Here is a 17,337-nt window from a genome sequence, read left to right as displayed (position 1 = left end):
TGTTAAAACTATAGCTAATCAAAGAACAAAGAACAAGAACTATGTACGTATAAAAGTTATTGATATATGTATGTATATATAGTTATATATGTATTTGTGTATATATGTTTTGTATCTATATGAAGTTGAGCAATTCGAGAGCGAGTTTTATTTGAGGCCCGCCTGATTGGCTGAGTGCATTATCAATTCGAGATTCTTGTGCAGCGTCCTTATCTGTTCCAATGTGTGTGTGTCCAGGTTTTCTAGCAGATCCTGCTTAACCACGTCTAGTTTCTTTGGCTGCAACGATAATACGCCATTGCGTATGGGTATGCTCACGTTAGCAAACTTGCCAGGCATTCTGCAAAAAAAATGAAAAGAAATATAATAAAAAATTCACACGTAAATCTTACAGCTACATACGCCTGGGCCACCATGGGGCTTCCGCATTTGGATAGCGCCACCTCGCCGGGCTTGGGATAGCGCAGTAATGCCATTGGTGGTGTTGAGGGCGATGTGCGGCGTGATTTATCCACGCGAGGCGTCCGATCTGCGCTGATTGCTTTTGGTCTAGATGCTATTGGTGTGCGCATCTTGCTGCGCGAATAGCGTTGCGAGTCCATGGTACTGTTTTTGCTGATGGCAGAGGCTGCCTGTGGTTTCGCGCTGCTGATGTCGTTACAAGCAGAGCGACTACGGCGTTCACGACGCGCACGCGCGGACTGCAATGGTCCGGGTGTTCGCAAGGCTTTGGCAGAGCGCATAGAGGCTCCGTAAGCTGACAATGTGCTGGCGCTGGTGACGCTGGCGCCGCCTAGGCTACTGTCCTCTGTAAGGTAGCCTAAATAGAGTGACCAGACCAGCAAAGGTACGAGCATGTATGGATGTGCGCAAGTGAGTTTGAGTGTGTGAGTTAATGAGTGAACAAAGCAAAGGTTAGAACAAAAGCCACCATAAACCAATCTAAATTAAAGGTTCCAATCTCTTACCCTCGTCGTTGCGACTATTTGTAGAGCTCATTCCGCAGAGGTTATTGTTAATGGCGCTGCCTACGGTCATATTACACACCGACTGCGATCCAATATGTTGCGTTTGATCGCTGGCCTTGTAATCGCTGAAGCGATCCATCTCGCACAATAATTCCAGGAAGTCTATCATTTTCATATTCCTCAACTCAGTTTGCAATCGCGAGTCAATGCATTTCAGCTTGTGACTTAATATCTCTTTGTAGCGCAGCTCCTCGTCGTCTGCGCTCTGATATACAGAGTCCATTTTGAGTTCATAAATGCGAATTTTCTCCTCGCGATTGGCTTCATCCCGATTGCGTTTTGAATTTTTAACTATCTTGGTGCGTGGCATGATACCGGCAGCTATTTAGTTAATTTTAAAATTAATTTCTTGTTAAAATTTATATATATTTATTTTTTCAATATGCGTGCACTAAGTAAGCGTCGTTTTCCTTCCTTTTTATTTGCCGCTTCTTTTGAAAGAATGTTAACCCTCACTAGTAATTAGTAGAGTTGTATCTTTTGAACGAATGTTAACTAACACTAGTAATCGGTAGAGCTGTATCGAATTGTTCAGAATAAGTTCCATTGAACCACAATTTTGACAGTCACACGTTGACGCATTGAATCTAAAACCCATTTATTTCTGAGTATTGTGAGTGTGTGTCTTTGCCTTTCGGAGTTAACATGTTAGTCGAGACACAACCCACTAAAATGTAGGCGGCAAATTTAAATTTTTGAAAAAAAAAGTGGACTATAAAATTATTACAAAATATGTATTTAAAACTAGCTAAGCTTAAAATTTAACATTTAATATTAAAGAAAGCTAAAATGTCATACAATGGGGATGTTAAATAGACGTGTTAGTGTTAGTTGTTAGTAATTAAATTAGATGGAGTACACCGTGGGTTATCTACTATAAAACAAACAATACAGAGTCATAATTAAAGAATAGAAAACAGTCCTCCAAACAAGCAAAAAGTCCTCTAGCGCTCATAGCAATATAAGCGTACCACTTAAAAGTTAGCAATTAGCGAATATCAGCAGTGAGTTCGAAACACTTTATGAATTTTTAAATATGGAAAATTTTATTGGTATAAGAACTGGAAAGTGCTGAATCGAGCACTATAACCTTAGATTAAATAAAAGAGTATACTCTTTGAATAAATTCCCAAAAGGAAGCGAAGGGCATAATCCGAAGGTTAGTTATCAAAGCGAGATTTATTAAAATTAACCAGAGAAAGAAGGTAGATCAACACCTGGAACCCAGTTAAGTCTTCGCATAGAAAAAATTCAGATATGCTTTCTGAATAGAATCAATACTAAATCTAAATCAGAATACTGTGTAGACCAAACTCACGAGGCCCATTATACCGTCGGAAGAACAAGAGATTTATAGGGCAATTTTGTTGTGTTAATAATAATCAAATTCTTTTGCTATAATATAATTTTAGCTTTATTGAGCACTTAAACCTTTTATTGAAGCATTTCAATTATTAAAATATTCTTTTCTTTGTAGTGGGCGCTTGCTCCAAATTGCCGAATTCTCCTTGAAGAATTCCCTCAGAATTCATAAAAGTTAAGCTAAAATGGCATGGAACTGGTCTGAGCCAATTATTATACACTTTGACATTTTTGTAAAAAATGAAAAAAGAGTATCATGAAGTTGTGCAAATGTATGTAACAGGGAGAAGGAGGCGTGGCAGACCCCATATAAAGTATATATATTCTTGATCAGCTCGACGAGCTAAGTCAATATAGCCATGTCCGTCTGTCCGTCAGTCCGTCCATCCGTCTGCCCGTCTGTATGAGTGCGTGTTTCTCAGCAACTATAAGAGCTAGAGCAACCAAATTTAATATGTAGGTACTCCTATATCCGGACACTACGCTTTTATTTTATTTTTTTTATTTCCTCCACCCTTCCCCGCAAATCGAAAAAAACGATATACAAGGCAGGACAAAAATCTTTAAAAATCTGAAATAAATCACAAAATTGCCTAGTCATGTTTTCGACCGATTGTGAAAACTTAGGAATTATTTACATTACAATTTTCAATATAGACAGCGGGGTGCACGTGCTGACGCGCCATACAAGACGGTCGCTTGCCGACGCAGCGGCGGCGTCGCTGCTGACGCTACAGCGAAATCGAGCTGTGACGCGTCCGCTGTTTTGTGTGTATGTGTTTGTGATATTATTAATTGGCAAGTGTTTGCTGCGTTGCCCTAGTCAAAGTGGATTTAAAAGTTGGTGGCGCCCAACTTTAATTTGTCCACTTGTTTTTTTTTTTTGTTAAAGTTTTTCTTGTTATGGAGTATAAATAAACAGAATTATTTTAAGGAACTGCTCATCTCTTTTTCTTTATCCGAGATGGTCTACAATTTGAAGAATACAGAGATTAAAGTGGCTGGTGTAAAGTCTTTTATCAAATGTAACTGCCTGCAAGTGGAACACATTTCAAGATTGGCAAACATGGAGGCTACCAAAAATTACAACCGCAATCCTATTATGTTTTACGTCCCCTCACACCCTGTGCTCTTGGCGATTTCAGTTGCGAATGAGCACCGTAAATTGCAGTTCGTGTGGCATACGAATACTTTTGCAAACAACTGTCCATATGTACGAACGTTATGTGTGAATTGTGCTGCATTTTGGCCACGTCAGTCCTAACAACAATCGCATAATTTGGAGCTGCCTTTGCATTGGGTTTCGCTAATTAAATTGTCAGAGTATAGAGAAAGAGGGGGAGGGGCAAAGTGGTGGCAAAGTATTTTAATTGGCATTTGTCACTGTCAGCGAGCAGAGAGATAAAAGCTCAAAGCAACAGTTTGTTTCGCACTTGAATTGATCGGAAGCCAAAGTCAAAGCCACAAATGGGTTTGTGAATATGTCAAAGGCATATCCAATCAGCGGCAGCGTAAGCATATTCGCTCTACTTTATTTGTTGGAAATATTGCAACAAAGGCAACTGCAGCGCAGCAGCAAGTGCAACAGCGACAGTGCCAGCAGCAGCAGCAGCAGCAACAACAATAACAGTGAAACTCAATTTGCGCAACCAAACGATGCGTTAAGCATACAAAATGCAAAACGGATGCGACTTTCATGGATAGATTACACAACTATACAACTACTATATGTATACATACAGAGACAGTGTTGCACGCCTCCGTTCCACGCTTCAGCACTCCCTTTCGCAGTTCTTGCCACAACTCATCGTTGGTTGTAACTGTTGCATATTGCAGTGCGTGCGACGCTTTTATTGTCCTGGCCACCGTTACACTTGGCACATCATTACACTATACACATGCACACACTGACGTATGCACACACACACACACATGCACACACATACAAACACCTACAATACACAATAGCACAAAGAACAGGATATGCACAGACCAGACCAGACAGAAATAAGCCGGGCAGACAGACAGCCTTATAGCAAAAGATCTAAAAATAAGGACTCTTAGGAAGCCTTTAGCTTGAATAACGGACAACTGTTTTTAAGCCTTCAAATCAATAAGGAAACTTTTCAATTTCAAGCACATTAAGCTTAATTCGTTTGAATTCATCATTTTTTGAAAATAATTTTCAAATTTATTATACTAGCAAAAATGTAGGAATTAAGTCTTTAAGGTAAGCAATTTAAACAAATTTATATGGGAAAAGAAGCTAAAAAGCATTGTGAAGCGCCTTATACTTTTATCTAAAGTGCAAATAAGGTAAATATAAATAAGGTAAATATTTCTCTAACCTTCTTTAGCAAGCAAATAAATTATTATATAGCCTAACTTTAAGTAATATTGTTCATATGTGGTTGCAATTGTACAACGTACAAATAATAATAATGTACCTATATATGTATAAATCATTTGCCATGAATTAATATTTGATCATATTAAAGATAAGTGTACATGTGTGCAGTTTCGTTGATTTGATTAACTGACATGAATTCAATTCATACAGTTATATCAGTTGTTATCTGCGCGGTATCAATAGTTATGTGGTGATAAGTAAAGTAAGCCATTCATTTTTATTATGCCTTCATAAAAAAAAAGCTTTAATAACTCGTACACCGTTGTTTTGTTTCAAGCCACTTTTGTTTATCCAAGTTGGTTACTAGTTTCAAAATTCGAAGTATTGCATTTAATAATTAATAGCAGTTTCATATTATTCCAGTAGCTCCCCTGCTTTCTGCTATTTAAACAACTTAAGTATGGTACGTGGAAGTTTAATAATTAGGTGTTTCAAAATAAAAAAGCAATCAGCGCCGTGTTATGGCTTTCAGATAGATTGTAACCACCGTACCTCCCAGCCATTAGAACTACCCTTACTTTAATGAGCCAAATATTGAATTGTGTGTTGGCTTTGGCGTTGGCGTGTGTGTGTCTCTAAGTAACTAACGTAAACTCAATTAAATTTTCGTCTAGCATAAAATGTACTCCATTCAGAGTTACCCCTGTTACCTCAGGGGCCAGGGCAAAGGGCACAGGTGTGTAGGTGAATGGAGTGTTTCACTAGTTCCACATCGTTCCGTTGCAGTGCATGCATTGCACTCAAAACAACACGAGCCAGAAGGGGACTGTGTTTCGTTTCCATTTGACACGCTGCTATGTTGCACACAGAAACAGAAGCAACGGCAGCAGCAGCAGCAACAGCAGCAGCAGCAGCAACAGCAGCAGCAGCAGCAGCAATATTGAGCTGCTGCCGTTCTGCATGCCACAGTCATTCGCCATTCATTCGCGGGCCATCAAAGTCGCTTGGTTCACACACACTTTCTCTCTCTCATCGTTTGCGTCGCGTCGCAATTCGAACTGAACAACTGCTACTGGTACTGAAACCTTTTGTCGGTTTTCATTGCTTCTATCATACTACTATACTAGTATATTCTATTTTATTTGGTTTTTCTTGCTGCCTTTGTTTATTAGTGCGTGTCTTTAGTTTAGTGCTCGGTTTGCTTTTGAGCCGTTTCCTCGTAATTGAAACTGAGCGCAGAGGCGGCAAGGCAGAGAAATATAGAGAGTGTGCGACGCCGACTACAACGACATAATTAAATTAAAATTTACTCACAGACACACACACATGCACATGCACAGACACACAACTAATCACATTACCAACCATCAGCCCTAGACTTCGACTCGAGCGCAGTCAGTCGACAGTCGAGCCACGCAGACCAGAAGACATTCATAGTTTGTGTTGCACAGTTTTTGGCGCGCCGCATTCAGCAAAGCTCTTAACGCAAATTGATCGAAAAAGGTCAACACAACACAATAAAGCGTCTACCGTTCGAATTTCGTGAGTGCAGAGGCCAACAAGTTTATTAACTCTTCTGGCTGGTAAGTTAAGCGCTAGATAATTGCATAGACGCCCTCTTGGGAATTGTGCTGACAAGCGAATGGCAAAATTAATAGATATATTAATTAAGTTGATCAAATTAATTTAATTAAGCTGTGCCTCAAACTAATTTATAAGCTCAACGCATAAGCTCTGTTAACACATAGATGAAGTTGAAGCTTGTTTATCCTAAACAAATAGCTATCGTTTTCATAGCGGATATATATATTTTAGTGGTTTTGATTATGCTTGGGGCAACATAAGGATCAGCTTTCCATTTTACTATCAATAATTAACCAAATGGGCATTAACAGCTTTGGCAACATGCACTTAGTTACTTTTATGCTATGTTTTATGCATGGCCTTTAAACAAAAGCAGTAATGGCATTTCGAAATGGTGTCGACTGGGCCATGTGTAACCGCATTTAATGACGTTTTCAATTTCTCGTTGTTGAGCGCATAAATCGAATGGTAAATGAAATGAATTGGGAATCGTGTGATGATTAACAAGGAATGCTAACCGCAGGCTTCCTTTTGTGTCTGTTCACAATAATAAAGTTTTTAATGAGTCGACATGGCCTGGCCTGGCGCCCCAAAAAATGCGCAATCCAATTATCATTTACTCACGCACACAATCTTTTAAATGACAGAGCCATAAGCTATGGCATTGCATACGCTTTTCGGCATATATTATATATTTTCCCATTGTTCGAGTGCCCGCCTGCATTTAATGTGCGGATATCGTTGAACTGTAATTTACTGTCGATTTATCCATGCAAAGAAATCCTACACATATAAAAAATATTTGTTGTCGAGCCATTGCAAAGGACTTATCATTTATTTTGCATTATATTGCCATTTGGCGATATGTGCATTTGATTTATTTTATAAACTGTTCAATTTAAAAACAAATTATTTAATTAAGTAGAAGGTTGCTTTTTGTGAATTCCTCAATGGAAATACAGTTGAGCGATTTCTTTTCATTTCCATTTCAATTTCATTCAATTAAAATTTACATAAATACATTTCATGCACAATGCAAAAATTAATTGAATTGTATACTTTCCTGTTAATTTGTTTGTTTGTCAGCCGTGTGACGATGGAATTACATTTACACCCAAAACACACACACACACACACACACACGCATGCACGGAAAAAATATTTTTTTCTATTTACACTATTCCTATTGCCATTGCAATTCCGATTTGTCGCTCGTCGATTATAGTAAAAATGATCGGTCGGGGGTATGTGTGTGTGTGTGTAAACTGATTTGTACTACGTGCCATTTTATGAATATTTGAATTTCCCTGGGGGGCTTTAGTTGCATAGTTAAAATACAAGTTGGAAATATTTCATTGAATCCTTAATCAAATACGCACGTTTTTTTGCTCTCATCGAATTTAAAATATTCTATTTAGAGAAGCCAAGAGAGCGACCAAGCAATGTAGAAATAAGTTTAATATTATTATAAAACTTATCTGCATTCACAGCTTATTGTTAGTTTATTTTTATGGCAAACTTTCAATTTCCCGTTGCAATTTCAATTCCCATTCTCACGCATCCTTTGTGCTACAAAAATAATAAATAGAGAAAAAATGTTTACTTATAGCTTAATCCACGCTTGCATAATTCAGCTCTGAGCTCTCGTTCTAACTAGACGTGCTGTGATAACAAAACCAAAATTTTTTCAAAAATAAAATAAATAAATAAAAATAATACTTCAAAAGCATATTTTACTTTTTCGGAAATTTTATTTTACGGAAATTTAATTTTGAGTTTACTCTGAGCTATCGTTCTAACCAGACGTTCATACTTCCGGCCTCGGCTATGCCGCTGGCTGGCCTAAGATTAAAGTCATGTAATATCCCTAAGATGAAGACGAGGACAGCATGCGATACAGTGGCACCATATGCCAAAAGTAAACATCAATTAACAGGTAATTGGGCAGCGACTTCGACTTGCACTACTACTACAACTACAGTTAGTAGTGCCAGTACGTACTCGGTGGCTTCTAGTGCAAGCCATCTACCAAGATCTGCAACGATAATGTCGACATCTGAAGTCAAATGCTCAACGCAAAGTGCTACGAGCGCATTAAGCTCTGCTGTCAATTTACTTCCGCTTAAAGATTGCTCTTTTCAAGCTCCGATAATGTCGCTTCGCAAGAAGCAAAATAAATCTGACAAGGCAACAAAAACAATAAAAAAGCCGAAGCTATCTAACAATATTAACATTGCTTCTCCAATGCGCAGTGAAGCTGCAGCAATTGCGTCTCCACCACTGACTGATGCTGCTATCAACTTGAAGACTGGCCAAAAACATTTGTTGAGTAAGAGGAAGAAACCACTATCACCCACAATTAACTCTAAAAAGGTGAACAGAGATCTGACGTTTGATTCACCGTCAGCATCAACCAGCAAGGCAAGCAACAGCAACAGGTTTGCCCTATTAGACATGGAAGTGGACCTAAACACTGACAGTCAGGTTGAGATAACACCAAGTGTTGAAAAAGAAAGTGGTACTAGCTCTTCAGTAGCTGCCCAAATAAATATACCGAATGATAATATGGATACAAATGATTTAGACAACAGATCTCAACAGAACGATTCTAGTAGTTATAATAATCTTAATGATTCTTCAAAACCACCGCAAATAGTTTTAAGTATCATCAACCTTAATGATCTATTTAATCTCATTTCGGAGGTCACTAGTTTGGATAACGTAGTAGTTAAAGTTAACCAAGGAGTTACAGCTAGAATCTTTCCCAAAGACTCTAAAACTTATCGAGTTATTGTTGACCATTTCGATAAAATGGAAATTGAATTTCATACTTACCAAATGAAGGAAGAAAAGCCTCATAGAATAGTAGTTAGGGGGCTTCATCATAGCACACTAACCAGCGAAATTGTTGCCGATTTTAAAACATTTGGCTTTGATGCTCTTCAGGTGCATAACCCAAGGTCAAGGTCTAACCGAGATGTAAAACTCAACATATTCTTTATTAATATTAAGCCATGTGCAAAAATAAATGCTATATATGATATACTAACACTTTGCCGCCAACGAGTAAAAATTGAAAGGATGCGCAAAACATCAGAAATCGCTCAATGCATACGATGCCAAGAATTTGGCCACACAGCTAAGTACTGTCGTCGACAACCCAATTGTGCTCGATGTGGCGAAGATCATCTTACAAAGCAATGCGCACGACCCCAAGATCAACCGCCTACCTGTATGCACTGTGGTGGTAATCATACGGCAAGTTACAAGGGTTGCCAGTGGTATCAAGATTACCTTAGACGATCTATGGGTTCTACGAAAAAGCAAACAACACGTCAACAACCACAAGAAAAACGTGAGCAACATCAGTCAACTCGTCAGCAACTCACTCAGCAAATGCCTAACACTTTTGGAACCAATAGCGGAGGTTTATCTTATGCATCAATAGCCAGAAATGGAAATGGACCTGCCCAGCGCCGTCTACATGACCTCCAAGCGCAGCAACAATTACAGAAATCGAATAAAAATGCTGTACAACAACAACAAGTGCTTGACGTTCAGTCAATATTAGAGCAACAGCAACAGCAATTTTTAAAATGGCAACAGCAGCTCCAGCAACAGCAGCAACAGCAATTCCTTTTTTGGCTACAGCAGCAGCAGCAGGAACAACAGCAGCAACACAAGCAAAACAGCCAACGACTTGAACGGCTCGAAAATATGGTTTTTGAAATGGCCAACTCAATCAAACAATGGACGGGGGATAAATCAGTTCTCCAGCGCCACAACATCGCTTCAACCTCACAATGAACAATCTCAGGATCCTTATCTGGAATGTCAATGGCATTTCAGGTAAAGCCAGAGAAATTGAGCTGTTCGCGCACAAGAACAAAGTGGACATACTTTTAAGTGAGATAAGGCTTAATCGAGGAGAAGTTGTCAATATATATGGGTACTCCTTCTATCCAGCGTATAAGCCATCACGGCACAATCATGGCATCGGAGGAGCGGCGGTTTTGGTGAAAAGCTCTCTAAGTCATTTCCCACAAAATGTTATTGAAACACAAAACATACAAATGTCTTCCATTAAAGTTGCCACAGGTATGGGGTATTTGGATGTGAGGGCAATATACTGTCCTCCAAGGCACAGAATCGTAGAAAGGCACTTCACTGACATACTAGCTTCTTGTGGCCAGAGGTATCTGGTTGGTGGTGACTGGAATGCTCGACATTGGTTGTGGGGAGACACTTACAATTCACCCAGAGGACGTGAGCTAGTCGAATCAATTTCAGCTAGAGGGGCTAAAATTCTTGCCACTGGTTCACCTACTAGATACCCATATGTATCCAGTCACACTGCTACTTGCATTGATTTTGCATTATACCATGGGATACTGGATTCTCAAATAAGCCAAAGCTGGGATTTAGACTCTGATCACATTGCCCTAATTGTAAATTTGCAAACCAATGGTGTTAATGTCAGCCCAAGTCCTCGGTTAATCACAAGACGCACTGATCTCATCGCCTTCAAACAACATCTTGAAAGCTCCTTTCAACTAAATTTGACTCTGGACTCTAAAGAGGACATTGAGAATGCTGTCGATATTCTAACTGATAGCATATATAGAGCTGCTACTGCTTCAACGCCACCTGATATTGATCATCGTCCTATAACTTATGGCATTGTTCTTACAAGGGAAGCCAGAGAGCTGATCAAGAGAAAAAGACGCCTTCGTAGAAGAGCAATTCGCTCTCAAGATCCTGAGGACCGAATTTTATGGAATCGAGCAGCAAAACAATTACGAACCCTTTTAAGGGAACTTCGTAGCGATTTCTTCGAGCAAAAATTGTCCTCCATGGACTACACCATTGACACGAATTACTCTTTATGGAAGTGCACAAAATCGCTTAAACGACAACCTTTTAGACAGGTTCCAGTCCGATGTCCTGGTGGCGAATTTGCAAAAACCGAATTGGAGCAAGCCAATGCTTTCGGTCAACACTTAGAGGATCGCTTCACTCCTTATGATTTTGCTACAATAGAACAAGTTAGAGAGACCCATCAGAGTTTGGATACTCCATTGCAGATGTCACTGCCTATTAAACCTATAAGGATTGAGGAGATATCTGAAGTCATCGAACTTTTGCCCAAAAATAAAGCTCCGGGTATTGATAGGATTTGTAACACTACGCTGAAGGCCTTGCCTACAAGAGCGCTCCTATATATAGCATTAATTTTTAATGCTATTATTAGGATCCAAGTGTTTCCAAAGCAATGGAAGTTAGCTGCGATTCTGATGATTCACAAGCCAGGTAAACCAGAGACTGATCCTGAGTCATATCGCCCAATCAGCCTGTTACCCTCCCTGTCTAAAGTATGGGAGAAGCTAATTGCCAATCGTATTACTCTGATTATGAGTCAAAGCAGTATCTTGCCAGATCATCAATTTGGCTTTCGAAGAGGACATGGCACTGTAGAACAAGTCCACAGATTGGTGAAGCACATACTGCAGGGCTTTGATGATATGGAATACTCCAACGCAGTCTTTATTGATATGCAGCAAGTCTTCGACAGGGTGTGGCATGATGGTCTACTATGCAAAATTAAAAACATGCTACCTGCTCCGTTCTATGGACTTTTGAAATCATATTTGGAAGAGCGAGAGTTTAAGGTTAAAGTTAGGAATACACAGTCGAGTAGCTACCTAATGAGAGCAGGAGTCCCGCAGGGCAGCGTACTCGGTCCATTGCTATATTCGCTGTATACTGCTGATATACCCAGCCCCAACAATCAACATATGGTAGCTCCCTCCAAAGCTCTAATTGCCACCTATGCAGATGACATTGCAGTTATTTACAACTCTGGCTGTTGCAGAGAAGCAGCTAATGGCCTGCAAGAGTATCTTGCAACTCTCGCAGCTTGGTGCAAACAGTGGAACCTGAAGATCAATCCGTTGAAAACAACGAACACCTGTTTCACACTGAAGAGGTACATACCTAATACGCCTGAAATACAGCTAGAGGGAGTCACTCTGGAGCAGCCTTTGCAAGCAACATACCTTGGCATTACCCTGGATAAGCGCCTTACCTTTGGGCCACATCTCAAAGCCACGGCTAGAAAATGCTACATGAGGATCCAGCAAATGCGTTGGCTTCTAAATAGGAAGAGCACCTTGCCGCTTAGATGCAAAAGGGCGGCATATGCGCATTGCATCCTGCCAATCTGGCTGTACGGAATACAGATTTGGGGGATCGCAGCCAAATCCAATTATAAAAGGATCCAGGTGTTGCAGAACCGGACACTGAGGAGCATAACAGACTGTCCCTGGTATGTGCGCGGGACCACTCTCCATAAAGACCTAAAACTACATACTGTAGAAGAGCAAATTGGTAGCACACAAGTCCGATACAGTGAGAGACTCTGAGACATCCGCACCTACTTGCCTAGAACTTACTTCCACAGACCTCTGAGACACTCCAAACGGCAAGGCTTTTGCCAAAACCATTAGGCAATAAAGATTACATACCTAATGTAACCTCATATTGTATTGAGGTTGGTTCATTTCTCATTTCTACCATTGTTTGTTAAGTACATTTTATGCCGTAACGTTTCCCTCACTAATAAATAATAGACAAAAAACAAACACAAAAAAAAACAAGCTTGCATAGCTAAATAAGAAAATTGTGCATTTTTGTTCTTGTTGCTGGGGCTGTTGGCCAATGGGCAATTGTAATAACAATGCAAGCACAGCTTTTCACAAGCAAAGTGCATAAGGGGGCAAACCCTTGTACTGTACTTGGACGGGACTGGAAACTCTTGAAACTGAGCAAGCAATTTTTATTTCTTTTACTACCGCGTCAACAAATTATAATTGTAGAGCTTAACGGAGGTTGTGATGCACTCAGGTCTGCGAAGAGGGCGTGGGCGTGGGCGTGGCTGGGGCGTGGTAGTGCCCGTGCCATGTTAAAGTCATAAAAAGTGCTTGGCTCAGGAATATTCCATTCTTGTCGCTACAGGGCCAGAGCCTTATTGTTGCAGGACGCAGCAAAATAGAGACGGAAAGAGCGATAGGGAAAGCAGTTGCTGTCACTGTCGCTGCCACTGTCGCTGCCAACTAGCAAAGTATGTTAATAAAAATTTTAATTTATAGCCGCGCATAATAAGTAGTAAAATACTGGACCATGCGCTTCTTTCAGCGTCGCCAAGTAGGCAACGTTATTTTACTTTTCGGCTTAACATTTTCTTTTGGCACGCGTGTGTGCTTTAACACGCACAAAACGCATTCGTTGCTGCACACAATAACAACAACAACAACAACAACAACAAGGAACCGTCAGTGACGCCTTCGCTTGCTTTCGAGCTAACCCACGCCTCTGCTTAACCCATGCCTGCTGCCTGTCGGCCAAGGCGCGGGTATTCATCAATAATAGCTTGAAGTGTTTTTCGGCCAAGTAAAATAGAACTGCACGCCAGCAGCAGCGAATGCAGCGACAACAAGCAAGCAAGCCCATGACCCATGACACACCCACTCACAACACTCGAGACTCGACAGTTGCAACGGCGCCGCCCACTTCAATGTTCGATTTTATGTATTGAAAATTGGCGTGCATTAGTTACAGTCCAAGCGAGCAGCAGAGAGGGGAAGAGAGAGAGGGGTGGGTGGAGTGCTGAAAGACTTGAGAAATTCCAAAGAATGTGTGTGCAAGTAGCGATGGCTTTATATATGCATATGTTGCATACCTTAAGGCGTTAAGCTTTAACAAGCGCAAAGGACTCAAAATTTATAGCTGTACATACGTTGCCTGTCTTTATATTCATTATAAGTTTTAAAGCAGTTTAACCTTAAAGCGTTTTTATAGAAGGAAATAGAAATAAGGGATAGGACATATATTTTTGTTTTCATTTTGTATTTTATTAGAGTTGATTCCCTATATTAAACAAAATATAAGCATATGTATGGACCCACGTGATCACTTTGTTTGTTTTCCTTAAATATAACTAGATTAAGTTGCTCCAGCGGTAAAAGCAAGGAGTAAAATAAATAAAATTAAAAGAATGAAAAAAAAAAAAAATATAAGATAGATCTGGACCACTTTTGGAGATACCTAACAGTTGTTGTTTTCAATAAGCTGTTTGCTAGGAAACTTTATCTAACATAAGTAAGAATAAAATAGTTTTTGGGCTGGCTTAAAGATTAATAACTCCATTAAAATAGTTGAGGGTGGTATCGGTGCTTGGACAAGATTCCAGCCTCTTCACACAATATATTTCTTTGCGATTGTCGACAACTAAGATTTGCATTCGAATTCATTGACTCGAATGTACCAATGAGCCTCTGATATCTGTATTAGAGTCATAATCGAGGCTCGGAGCTAATGCAAAGATCTATTTCTTGATTAAGCTTTCAAGCTGAGTTAGCTATAAATAATTAATAAAATAGATCTTTCATTCGTTACTCTGAACACATGAAACTAATTGATATTAATTCTATTGTATATTGTACATTAAATTATGAAAAAGTTCAAATCGAAATTCATGTTTAATTAGTGAACTAATCGTGTGTGATTTTGCATTGCAATTAAACAAATGTTGCAATTTGCATATTAAATATGACAATAGATAATTATGTTTAGCATCGCTAAACTATGCAAGGCACGATTTCTATTTCATTTCGTTGAATGCGAGGCATGCCACATCAAAAATGTTGCGCATTGTGCAATAATTTCCAAAAATTGCTCACTGCGTTGCGTTAGTTGGCATTTTGGCATTTTGAGCAACAACAAAGCGAGCGCTGCTTATAGTAGTCATGAGCGTAGCTCTACCCCCTATGGGGATGCATTGTGCGCCGCAGTAACCGCAGCTGGCAGACCCACTAAGCGGAAGTGCATTCACAAAATTTGCGCTCCACTTCCGGTTTCCGTATGGTGTCTCTTTTTGTGGTTGGCTCTCAGGGCCCTACGTGTGTGTGTGTGTTTGTGTCTATTTGCTGTGCAGCTAAGCAGAAGTTTGATAAATTTAATATTACCAGCAAGCAGGTCCTTACGAGAATTCTCGAATTTGGGGTAAAATCAATAATAAAATATACCATATTGACAATAGTAGTAAAAATATTTGACAAATGTCACAAATGCAACCTGCTGCATCATCTATAAAAGAATACTTTAGAATGTTCTACATTCCTTTCACTAAAGCCTTGGGTAGATTCTGAACTATTTAATGCAATAAACTTTCGAAATGAAGCCCAAAGCATTTTAAAAATAAAACAATGGGTAAGACTATAGAGTTGGTTGCTTGCTTAAAATTCATTTGGTGAGGTTTTCTCTGTTGTTTTCACTTTACGTTTTATATGCAATGGCTGCAATTTTAATTGCTATTTGTGCAAGGTATACAAATACAAGATACATACACACATAAACTCACCTACACACACATATATTACTATAATTGCCCAAAGCGCGCTTGTTGAAGGTGCGAAAACGTGGGTGTTGCATAATTTAGCACCTGCATGCGCAGGTGTAGGTCGAAATGTATAATCATTAGGCGTCGTTGCTAAAAGTCTAAAAGCGAAAATGAATCCAATGACACTGAATCTTAAATACACTACTTAGCATAAGCAAAACTACTTCACAATTTTTCTAAGCTTAAATCTAGTCTAATCAGAGCTTTAGCTTTTTTATGAAATAGTCACTTGTATGCTATCAAATTTGTAATTCCCTCCAGCCAGAGTATCAAATGAAAACATAAAACTGAGCAGCAAAATATACGGCCCGGAATGTGGCGGAGCTCAGCATAAAATGCTGGCAACTGAGCCGTGGACTTGGGGTTTGGGGTTTGGGTGGCCGTTGCTGAACAGGTGGCAACCGTATTGAAAGCGCGGGCCACAGATAATTTCGTTGCCTTTTTTACATTGCAACGAGCAGTTTCCCAATGTATTTTCTCGCAAAAAGTTTCCGGTACGTTCGGCAGCAAATTTATTGAACCATGAAATGTTTGTGTACGTGTCTGGGCTGAGCCAGCAGCGAGCTTGATAGTAAAGACAGTGTAATGGCTGCAGAAGATGCGAGGAGTGTATGGGCAAGGAACGAGACATTTTCCATCGCAGGCTGCACTAAACACAAAGCACCAAAAGCTTAGAGAGTTGGCTGTGCTCTTTAGCACTCTGTAAAGTCGTATAACGTTTCAAAAATAAATGATCGGGTGTCTATAATTTGTTCTTTTTAAAATATAAACGAAGTCAAATAGGAATATAAAAAATAAATCTTTTACTATCAGCAAATAAATGTTTAGAGTTGCATATTTCTAGTTTTTCGCACTCTCAGTTACCTCACGTTATTTTTTATTGGCATTGCATATTTTCCCAACTTGCATCTTTCCCTTCCTGAGAAGTGTGAGACTTCACAGCAACTTGTCTTGTGTAAACGCTCTGCCTTCGCCTTTGCTTAGTTTCCACAAAGTGAGTTTGTTTTTCTGTACTTTGCAAAATATTTAGTTGAAGTTTTTATTTAGCGCATCACTGGCCACTTGGCTATTGGTTCGTCCTGCTCGATTGCAATGCCAAAAGGGTTTTATTTTTTATTTTTCTACGACTAAGTTGCTATTGTTGATGTTGTTGTTGTTGCTGCTGGTCTTATTGCCATATGGCTCATAATTTTTCATTGCATTTTCTGTTTGGGTGCCATGAAAAATTGATGCTAGTCTCGCTTTGATTGGATTTTAAAGTGCTTTTGAAGTATTTTATTTTGTATTGAATTGAGTTAGCGTTTATAGCAGGTGCAGCAGGGGTCGTATACTTAATAACTGCCAGCTGACCAGCAAGTGTTTCTTAATTGCTTTCAGATTTATATTCAATGGCTGTTGTTATTATCAAACTACTCCGTTTTTGTTTGCTCGCCCGAAATGTGCAGAAATAAAGTTGCTAAATTTGCAAGAGGCTTTTATTAACAATTCGCTTAATAAGTTTTTATTAAAAATTCTACTATTTGAAATAATGAATCTTTCAAAATACGATAGACCCA

The 17,337-nt window shown here is 39.4% G+C and overlaps 2 protein-coding genes across 3 annotated transcripts in view; one reads left to right on the top strand and one right to left on the bottom strand.

Annotated features, from left to right (window-relative positions):
* Window positions 1–73: 73 nt before the first annotated feature.
* On the bottom strand, window positions 74–15,358 carry LOC108607785 (borealin). 2 transcript variants are annotated; one of them, XM_017998823.2, is made up of 4 exons: window positions 15,348–15,358; window positions 969–1,349; window positions 403–820; window positions 74–340 (listed from the first exon to the last, which is right to left on the bottom strand). In XM_017998823.2, the coding sequence occupies exons 2-4, from the start codon at window positions 1,336–1,338 to the stop codon at window positions 148–150; spliced, it is 981 nt and encodes a 326-aa protein (XP_017854312.2). In that variant the 5' UTR covers window positions 1,339–1,349; window positions 15,348–15,358; the 3' UTR covers window positions 74–147. The 2 variants fall into 2 exon arrangements, with proteins under 2 accessions (XP_017854312.2, XP_017854313.2); XM_017998824.2 differs by lacking the exon at window positions 15,348–15,358 and having other exon boundaries at window positions 403–808; window positions 969–1,447.
* Window positions 5,789–17,337, top strand: part of LOC108607786 (guanine nucleotide-binding protein subunit gamma-e) — a 44,078-nt gene continuing 32,529 nt past the window's right edge. The window contains exon 1 of the mRNA XM_017998825.1: window positions 5,789–6,323. The gene's annotated coding sequence lies outside the window, so the exon portion shown is untranslated. The remainder of the gene's footprint in view (window positions 6,324–17,337) is intronic.

The sequence above is a fragment of the Drosophila busckii genome, unplaced genomic scaffold (genome assembly GCF_011750605.1).
Source record: "Drosophila busckii strain San Diego stock center, stock number 13000-0081.31 unplaced genomic scaffold, ASM1175060v1 chrUn_07, whole genome shotgun sequence".
Classification (NCBI taxonomy): Eukaryota; Metazoa; Arthropoda; class Insecta; order Diptera; family Drosophilidae; genus Drosophila; species Drosophila busckii.
Note: the sequence above shows the minus strand (reverse complement) of the source record. Positions and strands in the feature narration are given on the sequence as shown.